Here is a 15682-nt window from a genome sequence, read left to right as displayed (position 1 = left end):
GACAGACAGACAGACAGACATGCAGAATCTCTGCGAGGGACAGAGAGGCAGACACAGACCAGCTGTCCTGAGCCCGGTTCCCTAAGGCCCAATCTTCCTGCTGTCAGTTCCTGAGCTCCCTCTGCTGGGAAACTGGGTTATGCTTGGTGTTTTTGTTGCCTGCCATCACAACTCAAACACACAGCTGTGTGTGCTTTCCCCGGCTTGGCCCCCAAGCGCCCCCCATACCCCACCCCCACCCCACCCCCACCCCTACCCCACCCCCACCCCACCCCCACCCCCAGCTGGTCACTCAGCCTCTGCAAAGCAACCACACTGAAACCCCTGCCCAGGCCCAATGGCTTTTCCGAAGAGGGAACGTTTTATTGCAGGGGGGGCGGGGGGGGGGGGGCGGGGGACACTTGTAGAAGGCAAAAAAAATCTAACAACGAAAAGCAACTACAGGAGGGCTCACCGGCTTCGAAGATGAGCAGGTGCCGCCAAGATGAGGCTTATGTACAATTATTAAAAAGGATTGGGCGATGCAGAAAAGGAAAAACTGCCAGCAGCCTTCCAGAAGGTCACAGGGTGTCTGAGCAGCACCTCCCGCCCGCCCGTCCCCGCAGGACCTCGGCGGGCTCCCCGGGAAGCAGTGGCCTCTGTGGCCCGTGTACAAATAAATACCCCGCCAAAGTCGGTGAGCCCAGCACCCGAGCCGACCACCGAGCCGCTGCAAGCACCTCTCGAAAGTCTGCAACCCATGGCCATGAGCCACTGACCCCCTGGGGTGCTCGTGTCCTGCAGGACCCCAGGCCCCGCTGGTGGTCCCCTGCAGGGGAAGGTGGCATGCCACCTGGCACGGGGACGTTCACGAAGGGACAGAGGCAGACACGCGTCCACTGTGAGGCCGGGGAGCCTGGATCATCGGACGTGGCCGTGACAGTCAGGAAAAGAGCTGTGTGTTGTCTGGGTGACGTGGAGACACGCCCTCCGGCTGGACACAGGTGCTGTGACACACGTCACGCTGATGGGGCCTCAGGGAGCCCAGCGAGCGGTGCCAGTGGAGGGAGAAGCTGCCGCCGTGGCCTTCCCCGCGTGGCGCCTTCTGCACGGGTCAGTCTCGGTGGCGGCGCCAAGTCCCTGCCCGCGGTGGGCAGCCGGGGGCTGCAGGAGGACCAGGAGGTGTGGGGGGTCCCCGAAGGGCTGCGGAGGGCTCCTCGGCCGAGGCGGGGGCTGGTGAGATCTGTTCCGCGGGTGTGGCGGTGGCGGGCCGGCTGCTGTCGGGGCCAAGCTTGCTGCAGAAGATCTGGCCCTCCTTATCTAGAGCCGTGTTCTAGAAGAGACCAGCGGAGGCTGCGTGTGAGCCCGGCCCGGCCAGCGCTGATGGCCACAGAAAGCACCACAGAGCATGCACAAGGCTCAGGAACAGAAGAGGAGAAATAACCTCAAGCTCCCACTGGAGACCTCGCAGACAGGTGATGGTTTGGGGAGCCCCCCCCCATGTGCTTGTGACCAGAATTCCCAGCACCTTGCTCACACCAGGCTCAGAACACACCTGGGGCAAACAGCAAACCTGCCTGGCTGAAGAGTCTGTCACCGAGGGAGACCTTATTAGTGTATTATAGAAATAATAATAATGGTGGTAATAAAATAACCCCTAACAACCCAAGAGGCTGGATCGTCTGTAAAACGGGCTCTGAGGAGCCCGCGTCCTGCTCTCTTTGTTTTAGTTGGGTTTCTCCTTGCATCCATGCTGGCTTGCAAGCTGCCTGCCTGGCAGCATGGTAGGGGCGGGCAGCCCCAGCACAGCGAGCTTCAAAGCACAGTGCTGAGGAGGGCTGGTGAGCTCTGTCTCCAGGTTCTTCCTGCTAGTCCCGAGACAAGAGCTCAGAGCCTGGGCTGCCCCTGAGCTTCTGTGCTCAAGGCGAGCACTCTACCACTCTACCACAGCGCTGCTTCTGGCTTTTGGGTGGTTCAGACTTTCCTGTCCAGGCTGGCTTCAAACCACAATCCTCAGATCTCAGCTTCCTAAGTGGCTAGGATTACAGGTGTGAGTCACGACGCCCAGCGTCTTCCTGTCCTTTTAAACACTGACCACAGAAAGCCTGGCGCTTTCTGAGCCCTTTCAGCTGGCTGCCTTCGGGGCTGTGTGCTCCACGGGCCTTGGCCAAGCTCAGGGCATTTGGTGTGTTCAAGGACGATGTCAATGAGCCGGGAGAAATCGACCTCCCACACCCCGCCGGGACCCGCCGCACCAAGCCCCCCAGGGGGGCCGGCGCATGCTTTTCTGGGCACTTATTTCTCCTTTTCTCTTCCCGCCACAAGCACAGAGGGGGCGAGGCAGAGCAGTGAGTTAGTACATACCGTGGCCGGGGACCTAGGGCAGGGAAGCAATGCAGGCAGCGGGAGAGGCAGGAGGGCAAGAGAAGCGGGGACAGAAACCACACTTACTGTCAACGGAAGCGACACAATCGCAACACACTTTTGTCTGCCTTAAAAAGGGGGCTCCCCGGTCACCCCCTGAGCAGAGCCCAGCCCCACCCCACCCCGGAGCTGAGAGGCCCTCTCCCCCACCCCCACCCCCAGCACTCAGTGGAGGGAAGGCTTGTCCTTCCCTGCCCGGCCTCTCAGGCTGGCAGAAGGCAGGGCAGCCCTTTCCCAGGCTCGCCTCTCCCCAGAGGTCACCAAACCCACTGGCCTCTCTGAAACCACGCCCCATCCAACACAGCCACCTCTTCTTATCCTAGGCTGGCTGACCAGGCCCTGGCTCCTTAGTAAAGGCTTCCGCTTGGAAGCTGGTGCCAGTGGCTCATGCCTGTAATCTGAGCAATTAAGGAGGCTGCGATCTGAGGATCGCCAGTGAAGGCCAGTGGGGGCAGAAAAGTCTGTGAGACTCTGATCTCCCACTAACCACCCCAAAGCCAGATACCGAGCTGTGAGTCAAGTAGCAGAGCACCAGCCTTGAGTGAAAAAGCTAAGGGACAGTGCCAGAGATGGACGACTGGCATGTGGTCGTGGAGGAGACGAGGAGAGGGCTCATGTGTCTGTGCCCATGTCCCCACGCCTTGCCCTGGCCAAAGGCACAGGCCAGTTTCTGTGCCGCCAAAGTAAGGGCTTGGCAGAGACCAGATTTCTCTGATGGTCCCAACCTTGGCGGTGCCAGGTGGCATCTCCTCCACACCAGCACCAGCCACATAAGGGACGTGGGCAACGTTGCGACCCTGCTAAGGGGTATCGGGAAGCCGTGGGGCACACACACCGGCCGACACTGCACCAGCCACCCTGGACGTCCAAGACCAGACACGCCCCATGCAAGCTCCGGGCTCTGATGCTGGGCTGCGGGATCAGCCCTCAGCCAATGGAAGACCCCCACTTGCGCGTTGCTCGCGTGGGGCGTGTCCCACCGCAGTGTGCGGGTGGGCATGGAATTGGGCTGAGGCTGGGTGCGGAGTGTGGGCACACGCCTGTGCCCTCTGCCCCCCACCCCACCCCCACCCGGAGAGAAGACACACAAGGCTTCTAGGTGCTGGGCACAGGCTGAACGCTTCCGCTCAGTCTGAGCTACTCAACAGACAGCAAGGGAACTTGCTTCCCGGTCTTCCCACCCTCTCCTGGGGTTTTGCTTTACACACAGAACAGGGTGTGTGTGTGTGTGTGTGTGTGTGTGTGTGTGTGTGTGTGTGTGTGTGTGTGTGTGTGTGTGTGTGTGTGTGTGTGTGTGTGTGTGTGTGCGTGTGTGTGTGTGTGTGTGTGCGTGTGTGTGTGTGTGCGTGTGTGTGTGCGTGTGTGCGTGCGTGTGTGCGTGCGTGCGTGTGTGCGTGCGTGCGTGCGTGCGTGCGTGCGTGCGTGCGTGCGCGCACGCTGCGGTTTGCACCCAGGGCCTTCCATGTACTTTGCCAATGAGCTGCGTGCCAGCCTGGGTACAGCGATTCCTAACGCTCTAACCCTTCCCGGCTGTCAGGGGAGGCAGATGGCCCCGGGGCTCCATCCACTTAGTTCTGTTGTCAGTATTTAAATTCAACTCTTGTGACAGCTCAGGTCCTCTCAGGCCATCTGCACGAGGCCACTGCTACCCTAGAATTCCAGGCCTTCCTGTGTTTGCTGTGTGATCACCCTAAAATCTCCCAGAGGGGGTGTCCCCAGACCCAGTCTGCACCTGGCTTTGTCTAGAGAGAGGGGGTGCATGGGAGGAGGGGGTGGGAGGGGCCGGGGCGCAGGGCCCCGCCCTTTACTGTCTGCCCTCCCACAGAATGCACAAGGCCTCGCTGGTCCCTGCGCAGCCCTGGATTAGAGACGCCCGGGGCCCCTCGTGGGCCTACAAAGTGGGGAGCACGGGAGGCACAGCGTGCACGCGAGGGCCCCCGGGGTCGCTACCTCCGACAGGCCAGTGGCTGGGCTCCCCACGACAGAACCCCACGCCCCACTCACCATGATCACGGACACCCCGGTGGTGGTGCTGTTCTGTTTGGGAAGCGCATTATTAAAGTGCTGTTTGAGTTTACCTGTCACCTCAGCCTGCATGTTACTCTCCTGGGAGACGTCATCCTGCGAGGGGGAAAAGAAGCAAACCGAGTGAGTTCCGATCCCCACATTGGATGAGTTTTTTTCCCAAGCCCCTCCCCACCCCCGACCTCCTGACCCCTTCCTAAACAGACCGTCCAGGCCATAGAACTAGGGGAACAATGATCTTTCAAATGTAATGGGTGTCAGGTGGCTCACGCTGTAACCCTAGCTACTCAGGAGGCAGAGAGCTGAAGGCCACAGTTCAAAGCCAGCTGGGGCTGGCATTTACCACCAGAAAACCAGAAGTGGTGCTGTGGCTCAAGTGATAGAGTGCTAGCCTTGGCCAAAAGAAGCTCGGGAACAGTGCTCAGGCTCCGAGTTCAAGCCACACAACTGACAAAAAAAGAAAAAAAAATGTAATGGTTGGGTCTGGAGAGCGCGTCTGGGGAGACAGCACTTACACACACACACACACACACACAGTTATTCAGCAGTGCCACATCCCAGAAAGACCCTGGACCACTCACTCCACTCTTCAGAACTAGACAAGGAGGGGAATAGAAGTCTCCAACAGCACAGAGGAAGACAGGATTGTTTGGCTCCCATCTGAGGTCCTCACCAAGGCACCTACTTTAGCACAAAAACAGTCCCATGGAAACATAAAAACGGGTTGACCACTCATAATTTTAATAAAGAATTCGTGCCCAGTGCATTCATGAACACCTGTAGTACCAGCACCTCAGGAGCTGAGGTAGGAAGATCACAGCCTGGGTATTGCTTAAAAAAACGAGGTCTGGAGTGGAGCCGAGGGCCACACACGCCAGGCTCCGTCAGGCCCCGGGTTCCACCACCGGCACCGAGGCAAGAAAAAGAGTGAATTCGTTTAGTTGTTGTTCTTTATGGCATTTGGTGCAAAAGCCTAGTGATTCAGCGCGGGGAAGCCATGGGCGGGGAGGGAAAGAGAGCCCGGAGCCCCCACGAGCCCAAGCCCTGGGTGAAGGAATTGAACTCCTGGAAACAAGGGAGCACAAACTCCCCAGCCATGGCCACTCGGTCCCCCCGTGTCTCTCCTACGCCCAGGGCGCCACCACAGCCCTCACTGAAGGGACGCAGGGAGGGATGGGAGGGACGCGTCTCCATCCAACAGCCCGGGTGACACTCACCCATGAGCTACAGAATGTGAGACACTGAGTCTCTTAAAAGAGTATCGTAGCTCAGCGCTGGTGGCTCACGCCTGTCATCCTAGCTACTCAGAAGGCTGAGCTGTGAGGATGGAGGTTCAAAGCCAGCCTGCGCAGGAAAGTCCGTGAGACTCTTATCTCTAATAAACCACTAGAAAACCAGAAGTGGTGCTGTGACTTAAGCGGTAGAGCACCAACCTTGAGCTGAGGAGCTGAGGGACAGCGCCCAGGCCCAGAGTTCAAGCCCCACGACTGACTCCCCCCCCAAAACAAAAAGTAGATGAGGAAACTGAGGCCCAGAAAGGGCTGGGGACCTGCCCAGGTTACTCACAGAGCAGGCTGGAAAAGTCGGGGACCCTGGAGCCTGCTGCCTCCTCCCAGGGGCTCCCCTTGGGCTGGCTGCACCCTGGGGGGGACAGACATCCTGACCGCCTCTGAACTTGAACGCACAACTTGGCCAGGGCCGAGGACACGGCGAGGAGACCCCTGTCCCGTGGGCGTCCGGCCCGGGGGGTGGGTGGGGGGGTACTTACTGACACCCAGGGGTGGCTGAGGATCTGCCCCGCCGTGCACCGCGCGTCCACATCTACCTGCAGCATGTGAGTGATCAGCTCCTGCGGAAGAAGCGGACACCGCACACAAGCGCGGCGCGGCGGTCAGCAGACACACGCAACGCATCCAGTGCTCGGAGCCAGACAGCACCGCCCGCAGCCCAGGACCTTCCAGAAACTTCCACAGATGAGGCTTTCATTGCCACAGCAGCAGTACAAGAGCACAGAAGGCGCCCATGCACCCCCCCAAGTGACGTGAACCCTGACACTTCTGGGTCAGTACCAACATTTCATGGGGTTCTCACAGCTCCTTCTCATATCCTGATGGCCACCTAACAAACGAGCCGTGAATAAACCAAGAGCTCAGAGACTAGGGAAGCGGGGTTGGCTGCAGTGGAACACAACCCCAGGTCACAGGCTAGCCCACTACCTTGGCAGAGTCAGTGATGTTATCCCAGTAGGGGGCTGGAAACTCAAGCTTCCCGGCCAGAATCTGCTCGAACAGGTCTTCCTGGAGATTGCTCTCACTGTGTGAGGGACAGAGAAATGGAAGAGAAGTCCACGTCACCACGCACTCCCACGGGAAGGACGGCAAGGGGTCAGTCTCTGGGTGTACAACACCACAACAATAACTGCATGTAGGGAAACACATGTTTCCTCTTAGGTATTAGCCCAAAGAAACAGTTAATATGAAAGTTGGGCGTAGTGGCACACATCTGTAGTCCCGGCTATTTGGAAGGTTGAGATGGGAAGATCACCTGAGCCCAGGAGGACTGGGCTGGGCACACTGGACTCCACACGGGAGTCGGGGGGCTGGTTAGGATGGTGAATTCCACGTCATGGATATTGACCACAAGAAAGACAGACTTGAGGGTGAAAACGAGAACACTATAAATAACGGAAATCTTCATTTTGGGGGGAAACATTTTTAGCATCTGCCCCCACTTCTCTCTCACGGTAATGAGACTTGAAAAGTAGCAGATCTGAGTCAAAGCGACTTGACTTTCCCTTCTTCACACTTCCAATGAAACAGCCAAAATCACAGGTAGCAAGGGGGGGCAGGGAGGGAAAGGGGGCGCTGACAAAGGAGCAAGCGAGTGGGATGTGGTCAAAGTTGCTTGATGCAATCTGTGGGATGGTTTGGAGAGAAGAGGGAGTAAGGGAGGGGGATGGCGTGAGGGGCTGGAATGCATGGTGTGTGTGTGGACATGTCACAACAAACTCCCTCCTCCACTAATGTATGCTGGTGTGTGTGTGTGTGTGTGTGTGTGTGTGTGTGTGTGTGTGTGTGTGTGTGTGTACACACAGGTGATCCTGGGTCTTAAACTCAGGGACCAGGCACTACCCCTGAGCTTCTATTTTTGCTCCAGGCTGGTGTTCTACCACTTGAGCTACACCTTTATCTCCACTTTTACGGGAAGTAGTTCATTGGAGATGACTTTCCTGCCCAGGCTGGCTTTGAACTGTGATCCTCCGATCTCAGCCTCCTGGGTAGCTAGGATGACAGGCGTGAGCCACTGGCTCTTGGCTTGCATGTTAACTTTGAGTTTAAACTTTAAAAAACCAAAGTCAAAACACGGCAAAGAGCAGAACAGAAGCGCCAAGTCTGTGGGAAAGGGAGAGCGCGTGTGGAACCTGGAAAAAGCTAGAACTGCTCATCACCTGCGCTCAGTGTGAGGGAGAAAGAGCCCACAAGATACCAGCCAGAACCTCCCCCCCCCCCCGCAGCCCTGGCTCCTCGGTGGACCCCCCCCCCCCCCCGCCTCACCACTACACCCTACATAGAGCCTGGACAGGAAAAGACACTTTGGGTAGAAGGCATCAGAGAAACCTAAAACCCCCCTGGAAAAGATCCATGTACCCCCAGGGCGGAGGCTGCGGCTGTGAGGGTGAAGGCACGGAACATTCTGGAACTGGTGCGATCAAGATCCAAATCCAGCACAGAGGCCCAAGACTGCCTGTCGAGTGTGGCCAATTTCCTGGAATTTCTCCGCTGGGCCTTCGGAGTGTTCGTAACTCCCCACCGTCCCCCAAAACATGACACATGAAGCCTGAGCACGGCCTGTCTCTAGAACCAGATCCTGCACAGCCAGGGCTCCAGCAATGAGAACAGCAGCTTGGTTTTGTCCTACGATTAGTCAGGCGCTGGTGGCTCACGCCTGTTGTCCTAGCTACACGGGAAAGGGCGATCTGAGGATTGCGGTTCGAAGACAGCCTGGGCACAAAAGTCTGTGAGACTCTAATCTCTCATCACAACCAAAAAAACCTAGAGCTGTGGCTCAAGTGGTAGAACTCCAGATTAGAGCAGGGGGGGGACTAAAGGCAGCACCCAGGCCCCGAGTTCAAGCTCTCTCTCTCTCTTTCTCTCTCTCTCTCTCTCACACACACACACACACACACACACACAGAGGAGAGTTGGTTGGTATCTATGGCGGACAGCACTGCGCAAGGCCTGGGCAGGGTGAGAAACAAGGGCGAGGAGAGAAAGAGTCGGGTCAGGCCTCCGCTGCCCTCGGGGAAGGGATTTCCTTTGGGTGATTTCTATGTTTTCTTTCCCCGTGTCCCTGCGGATTGAGTTCCACTCAAAACAAGCATAGAACATACTTATGGACACAAGAGATGTTACAGAAACCTTTAGAAAACCAGGGAATGGCAGACCGTGTCCGAAGAAAGAGAAAATATTATCTATTTCCAGAATCGTCCCTTCAGCCATCCTTCTGACTGTGCTATTTATTTCTTCCCATCCCCCCCTGTCCCCTCCCAATCCCAGATCTCTTGTGAATCTGTGTAGTTTGATTTTGTCAATAAATCACTAAAAGCCCAAGTCTAAGTGCAGCAGCCATTTACAGCAGCTTCCGGGGGTGGGGGGTGGGGTGCTCTTGGCAATCCAGGCCTAGTCAACAAACAAGACCCTGGTGGGGGGAGGGGCTCAGCAATTAGGATGGCACCCCAGAAGATCAATAGTGTGAATTACCAAAGCCAGGATACCACTAGAAGAGCCGGGAGCTAACGCTAATTCATCCTTCCCCATAGTCAAGGAAGGAAAGCCACGGGATCGAATCCCCACTGTAGCAGGCACACCTGGCGCCAGGCTGCTCTCCTCCAGAGCGCTTCTTTGGAAAACAAAAAAGTCCTTGATTCATTTTGGTTTTTATTTTTTTGCTTAAACTCAGGGTCTGGGCGCTGTCCCTGAGCCTCTTTGCGTGCAAGGCTAATGCTCTACTATTTTCAGTCACACAGCACCACTTCGGCTTTTTCTGAGTAGTTCTTTGGGGGCAAGAGTCTCACAGACTTTCCTGCTTGGGCTAGCTTCGATCACGATCACAGATCACAGATCTTGAGTAGCTAGGATTACAGGCATGCACCATGGGTGCCCAGCCAAACCATCTTTGGATCACATTGAAAACAAGCCCTGAAGAAAATCCTCCAACAATAAAGGAGTCAGGCCAAGTCTCTTTCAGTGACAGACTACCTTCTGACTTTCAGGTCAGAAATGGTAGCCTGACACTGTCAGAATCTACTTCAGAAAGGCTGTTCAAATATTTCCCTGTGCCCGTGTGCCCATGAGTGTGTGTGTGTGAGTGTGTGTGAGTGTGTGTGTGTGTGTGTGTGTGTGTGAGTGTGTGCAGGAACATCAAGACACTGTAAGAATAGACTTGCTTTGGCAACAACAAAAATTTAGGGCACCTCTGGAAACCAAATCACCACCTGAGTGAAAATTAATGTGATGTGGCAAAGAGAAAAACAGAGAGAGAGAGAGAGAGAGAGAGAGAGAGAGAGAGAGAGAGAGAGAGAGAGAGAGAGAGAGAGAGAGAGAGAAGGCGGGGAGGAGGAGGGAGGGAGAACATCAAAACCCAGAAAGAAGAAAGAGTAAGATGACACAGCTGAGGGACACTGAACTAGAAATTCCCAATAATTTCCGTTCAAATGCTTTGAAGTTGTCTGTTGAATAAAACAGAAAATGCTGTGAAGTATTTGTTTGGCCTTAGGTAAAATTTTATGTAGATAATCCACTTGATACCATAATCACTTGTCACTGAATTATCATGTTCTTTATACAATTTTATGTTATGTAGCTTGTGAAGTCTACCCTGAATGCCCCCGTGCTGGGAGACACAGGCGCCATAGTCCAGCACCACAGACTCTCTTCTGCACATTTCCTTCCGGCTTCAACGCAAGCTGGCTGCGGTTTCATGACCCGCTGTGCTCTCAGAACGCGGCTGGTCGACCCCTGATCAGACAGCCCCTTCTCTAGAGACCCCGCCAGAGGCCCTGGCTCAGTAACAGCCCATAATACATACAGGAATCTGGCTTTCTTTTTTTAAAAAATAAAATGCCCTCAGAACACAAATCACCAAACAACAACAACAAAACAACAACAACACACACACACACACAGGCCACCAGACATAAAAGATCGCCTTCCTCCCTGACTGCACTGATACAGAGAAACACTAGAGGGCGTGGTGAGCACACGTTCCCCTCACGCTGGTCCTCAGGACCCTTTCCCGGGAGGTCTCTCTCCACGGGAGGGGGACTCCATGGACCGGGCCCCAGAGTCCCTTGCTCTCTAAACATACCTCCTTTCTACACTTGACTAGCGTTCCCAACATGTCATTGCCAAAACCAGCCAGGGCCCAGTGTGACTGTGAAGTGACCACGAGTGCTGTCTCTCCCTGCAAGGACCTGTTCAGCTTGAGTTAGCCAATGGGGCGTCCCCAAGTGTGAGACAAGCAGACACGGTGACTGGCATGGGAACTCGCTCTCCGGCAACACCGACCGCCGTGCGCAGTCCAGGCTAGCCCCTCAGAGAGGAAAAGACACTGGCCAAGTTACTCCTGCTGTCCCAGCTGACAGGGAGTCAACTACATGAGAGGACAGGCTAGACCACCAAGCCCCTGGTGAGTCCGTCCAGAAGAAAGTCCTGATGGGGCCACTGAGTTAGTTATTCCCACCTAGAAGGAAGATCAGGAGCTGGCAGTTGGATGACAGAGCTCTCCCTCCACACAGAATTCCACACTCACGGGGCTGGGGGCGGGGACGGGGGCAGAGATCAGGCTGACTGACACCATTCTAGGTAAAAAGTTAGTGAGCTCCCAACTCAGCACACAGTCTGGGCGTGGATAGGAGGATCACAGTCTGAGGATCCCCGGGGTGAGAATGTGAGACATTTTATCTGGGGGGAAAAAAAGGATTTAAAACAAAAACAGGGGGCTAGGACTGGGAAGGTGGCTCAGTGGTAGAGCGCTTGCCTTGCATGCATGAGGCCCTGGGTTCCATTCCTCAGCACCACGTGAGCAGAAAATAAAAGCCAGAAGTGGCGCTGTGGCTCAAGTGGTAGAGTGCTAGCCTTGAGCTGAAGAGCTGAGGAACAGCACCCACGCCCAGAGTTCAAAGCCCACAACCGACAAACAACAACAACAACAACAAAAAACAGGGGCTACTGTAGGCTTGGTTAAGTAATAAAGCACTTTCCTGGCAATTGTGAGGCCCTGAGTTGAAGCCCCAGTGTCACCAATGCTCTGACTTTCATGAAACCTTGGGTGGTTTCAACCGCGCATGCCCTCAGAACTACGTGTTCTCACCATGAATGTCTGTCTCCACGCCCAAAGGACCGCAAACACAGACAGCGGCGTGTCTGCGTCATTCTGCTTCTTGGCAATTATCAACAAAACCCCTTACACTCAATTGAAACACCGATGACTTTTAAAAAGAGAAGCTTTCCATTTAAAAACTTTTATACCAATTTTAACCAGCCAGCCAGTTTCTGCCATGAGTGAACACTGGTTTGTAGGTGTGCGATTGCTCACACGCGTGCACTGACCTGCGGAACGGCGGAAATCCACACAGGAGGATGTACGTGATCACGCCCGCTGCCCACACGTCCACCTTCAGGCCGTAGCTGCAAGACAAGGAGAGGCATGGCAGGACTCCCTGGAACTGCCCTTGATTCTGGGTCACTGAGAGATCATACTCCCGTTTCCCCCACAAGAATGAATGAATTACCCTGCAGACAAAGCCCTCTGCTTTTCTTCTTAACCTAATCACAATCTTGATCAGTTAGAAAGTACCAATCCGTGTGTGTGTGTGTGTGTGTGTGTGTGTGTGCACATTCATTTTTATCATTATTAATAAGGAGTTGCTCGAAGGGTTTGCAATTTCAAAAGTCAGGTTAAGAGTACAACGCTCGGAAGTGGCGCTGTAGCTCAAGTGGTAGAGCGCTCGCCTTGAGCTGAAGAGCTGAGGGACAGCACCCAGGCCCAGAGTTCAAGCCCCACGACTGACCAAAAAAAAAAAAAAAAAAAAAAGAGTACAACGCTCCACAGGCCTTTGCACCCCTTCCTTTGATTTTCTCCAGCTTCCCTTCCCTTCCCCACCTACAAGTTATGCAGTTTCTTTTCTACACAGTGTATTTTGAATACAGTGGCTGCCCTGGCCTACCCTTCCTGCAAAAGTGCCAGTTCACTTTTCCCCCTTCTTCTGTGGGTCGTAGAGTTTGAACTCAGGGCCTGGGCGCTGTCCCTGAGCTCTGTTTTGCTCAAGGCTAGCCCTCTACCACTTTGAGTCACAGCGCCACTTCCGGTTTTCTGGTGGTTAATTGGAGTCTCGGGGACTTTCCTGGCTTTGAACTGCGATCCTCAGATCTCAGCCTCTTGAGTAGCTAGGATGACAGATATGAGCCTCCAGCGTGCTGTGAAAGGGCCAATGCTTGACACTGGTCTTGGCTCTAAAGTTCCAGCCCGGGGCTTTTGGCCAGAAAAACGCACACAGCTCTTCAGCCTGAGGTCAGACTGCAGGCTCCACCCCTCTCTGCCTGGCTTTCTGCTCCTGGTCACCAGGCACAGGACACAGGCACAGTGCACACAGAAGCCACTCTTCCCACGCCAGCCCCCACTGCCTGAGCCTCACCCGGTTTCAGCGATGATTTCGGGGGCCACATAGGTGGGCGTGCCGCAGACGGTATATAAGGGGCCTTCCACAACGGTGGCCAGCCCGAAGTCGCCCAGCTTCAGCGACTTGGTCCCGTCCGGGTATTCACACACCTGCAACAGAACACAGCGCACCACACCGTCAGACGCCTCCTCCTCCTCCTCCTCCTCCTCCTCCTCCACCACCACAGGGAGCCAGGGCAGGGCAGACACAGGCCCGTTTCTCATCAACTCAAAGGAAACCTCTCCCTCCAGGAGCATCGCCCCTTAGCTTGGTTTCTCCATAGTGTTTATTTCTTCTCTTCAGAGAGTTGGCAAGCTTTTGTGGAATTTGGAAGCCATTATTTGGGGCCTGCAGGAAGTACCGTCCCTGGGAAGCTCACAACCCCTGGGTGTGCTCACGTCCCCAGGCTTGAGAAATGCCCGAAAGCTGATCCGACTGTGTGCCACGCACTGGACAGACCAAGAAGGAGAGTGCTGATGAGTAACCACGCAGCCAAGCACTGGCCTCCTCCATGGTAAGTGTGTGCTCACTTTAGAAGACAAAATCTGGGGTGGAGGTGGGTGGCCTTGTATTCTGGACTATCAATGATGAAATATAAAAACTAAATTGTGTGTGTGTGTGTGTGTGTGTGTGTGTGTGTGTGTGTGTGTGTGTGTGTGTGTGTGCTACTGAAGTTTGAAGCCAGGATCTAATGCCTGCTAACTTTCTGGTTAGTCTTCCTCGTCTTCTTGTTTTAAAAATAATCAACTTCAGAGGGGAGAAAAAACCACGGCAGAGAACGAATGTCTAGCAGAGGTCTCCAGTTTGGCATCTGAAACATCTTTGATTTGCTTTCCCTCATATTTTGCTACAGACTGAATTTTATCTCAACTACTGCCGACTAAAGAAGAAAAAAAACCTGAGAAAATGTTTCCTCAGGAGGAGCCGTTTCTGATGTCATTCCTTAGTCCGCTACGCAGTGACGCCGTGATTTATTTATTTAGTTATCAATGAAACCTTCACTACGGCCCGAGCAATCCACACCAATGCGGACGGAGCTCTGCAGACGTGGAAAGGGGGGTGAGGGCTGAGACACATCCCAGGTCTGAGCTGAGAACATTGTTCATGTTCGCCGTTTGTTACACGGGAATGAGGGTGAAGATTGTGAGTCCTTCTCGGTTCCTTCAAATTCTGAGTTCTAATTCCTTCTGATTCTGAGTCCCTGCACAAACACACTCAAAGACATGAATGGTTTAGTCTGAAGTCTCAGATCTTGATTCTGAGCCATGCCAGCTCCGAAGACTTTCCACCATTGCACACACTGGAACCAGGCTTCAGGCTTTGTTTGGCTTTGGTTCTTTTTGAAGTATGGGGACTTGAACTCAGGGTGAGACAAGCAATCTATCACTCCAGCCATGCCCACAAGCCGTGATCTGTCACAGTTAATATGAACATTAACAAAAATGATTAGAGTTATAATTAGGATTTCTCATGGACTCACTGAAACCCAGACATTAGAAAGAAATGTTCTAAGTCATTGCGGTGATAAGAACATAATCAGCACAAGTTCCTAAATGCCTGTATCATGAGTCAAAAAAAAAAGTCTTATTAATGTCACTGTTACTTTGTTTTTATGTCTTAAAAATACACCCATTAGGTAGTACTTTTGAAAAATAGTGTTTCTTTTAAACAGTCAGTTTGGACATGTCTAAGGCATGTTGTTCAATCTCAGAAGATCCACACGTCCTGTTTCTTACATCCCCCCAAAGAATTCTAAGTCGGGAGCATAAATAGAGAGAGAGAGAGAGCGGTGTGTAGTCACTGAATTATGTCTGGGCAAGCTGTCCTCCTCAGCGAAACATTTCAGGAGAATGTCACGGGGGAAGACACCCCTGAGATACTACTATTTGATCTGATTCCTCACTCCCCAGTGCGACACACACAGATAACGAGTAAGAGATGAGAACGCGCCAGTCTTAGGTGGAGATGGTCTACAAGGCTGGAAGAATTAAATATGGAGTGCGGATCTAGACAGACACAGAGACACGCGTGGCATTATTTTGAGGAACTTCACAACTGGGTCTAACTCGGTGGCAGAGAAATAAATTTCCTCCCATGTAAAGGCCGGGAGCTCAATCCCCAGCAAGAAAATAAAAGAGAAAAAAAAATGGCTTTTGACTTGATTTACTTACGTTGGGCCTCATGGTGGGTGGGGGGGAGGTGGGGGGGGAGGTGGAGGCAGGTGAGGGGGGAGGTTGGGGTAGGGGGGGGAGTACTATCACTCCCACCCATTGGCTCAGAGAGGGTGGAAGAGGGGAAGTCCCAACAAAGTCATGGTGGTGAATCTGGAGCCCCAGGGCTCACTGGCACCACCCCGAGGATCGGCTTACAGCTCTGCCTCCATTTCTCCTTGGAGTTCACAAAACCATAATATACTTACTTATCTATTTATTTCAGACCAGGGATTTCCCTCGCTTCATAGAAAGACCTAGACATAAAGCACAGCGGAGTAGCCCTGGTCTGGGAACCAGGGGTGCCACTCAGTCACACAGTAAA

The 15682-nt window shown here is 54.0% G+C and overlaps 1 protein-coding gene across 2 annotated transcripts in view; it reads right to left on the bottom strand.

Moving 5' to 3' along the window:
• Positions 1-328: 328 nt before the first annotated feature.
• The window catches only part of Dclk2 (doublecortin like kinase 2), a 95126-nt gene continuing 79772 nt past the window's right edge, over positions 329-15682 (bottom strand). For both annotated transcript variants that reach the window (XM_070022188.1, XM_070022189.1), the window contains 6 exons: positions 13124-13257; positions 12039-12116; positions 6645-6741; positions 6197-6277; positions 4408-4524; positions 329-1312 (listed from right to left, as the gene is read on the bottom strand). In XM_070022188.1, coding sequence (XP_069878289.1) covers positions 1094-1312; positions 4408-4524; positions 6197-6277; positions 6645-6741; positions 12039-12116; positions 13124-13257 — 726 coding nt within the window. In that variant the 3' untranslated portion in view covers positions 329-1093. The remainder of the gene's footprint in view (positions 1313-4407; positions 4525-6196; positions 6278-6644; positions 6742-12038; positions 12117-13123; positions 13258-15682) is intronic.

Source organism: Dipodomys merriami, unplaced genomic scaffold, assembly GCF_024711535.1.
Source record: "Dipodomys merriami isolate MVZ:Mamm:240054 unplaced genomic scaffold, mDipMer1.0.p SCAF_15, whole genome shotgun sequence".
NCBI lineage: Eukaryota > Metazoa > Chordata > Mammalia > Rodentia > Heteromyidae > Dipodomys > Dipodomys merriami.
The sequence above is the reverse complement of the archived record's forward strand: the minus strand, read 5'-3'. Positions and strand labels throughout refer to the sequence as shown.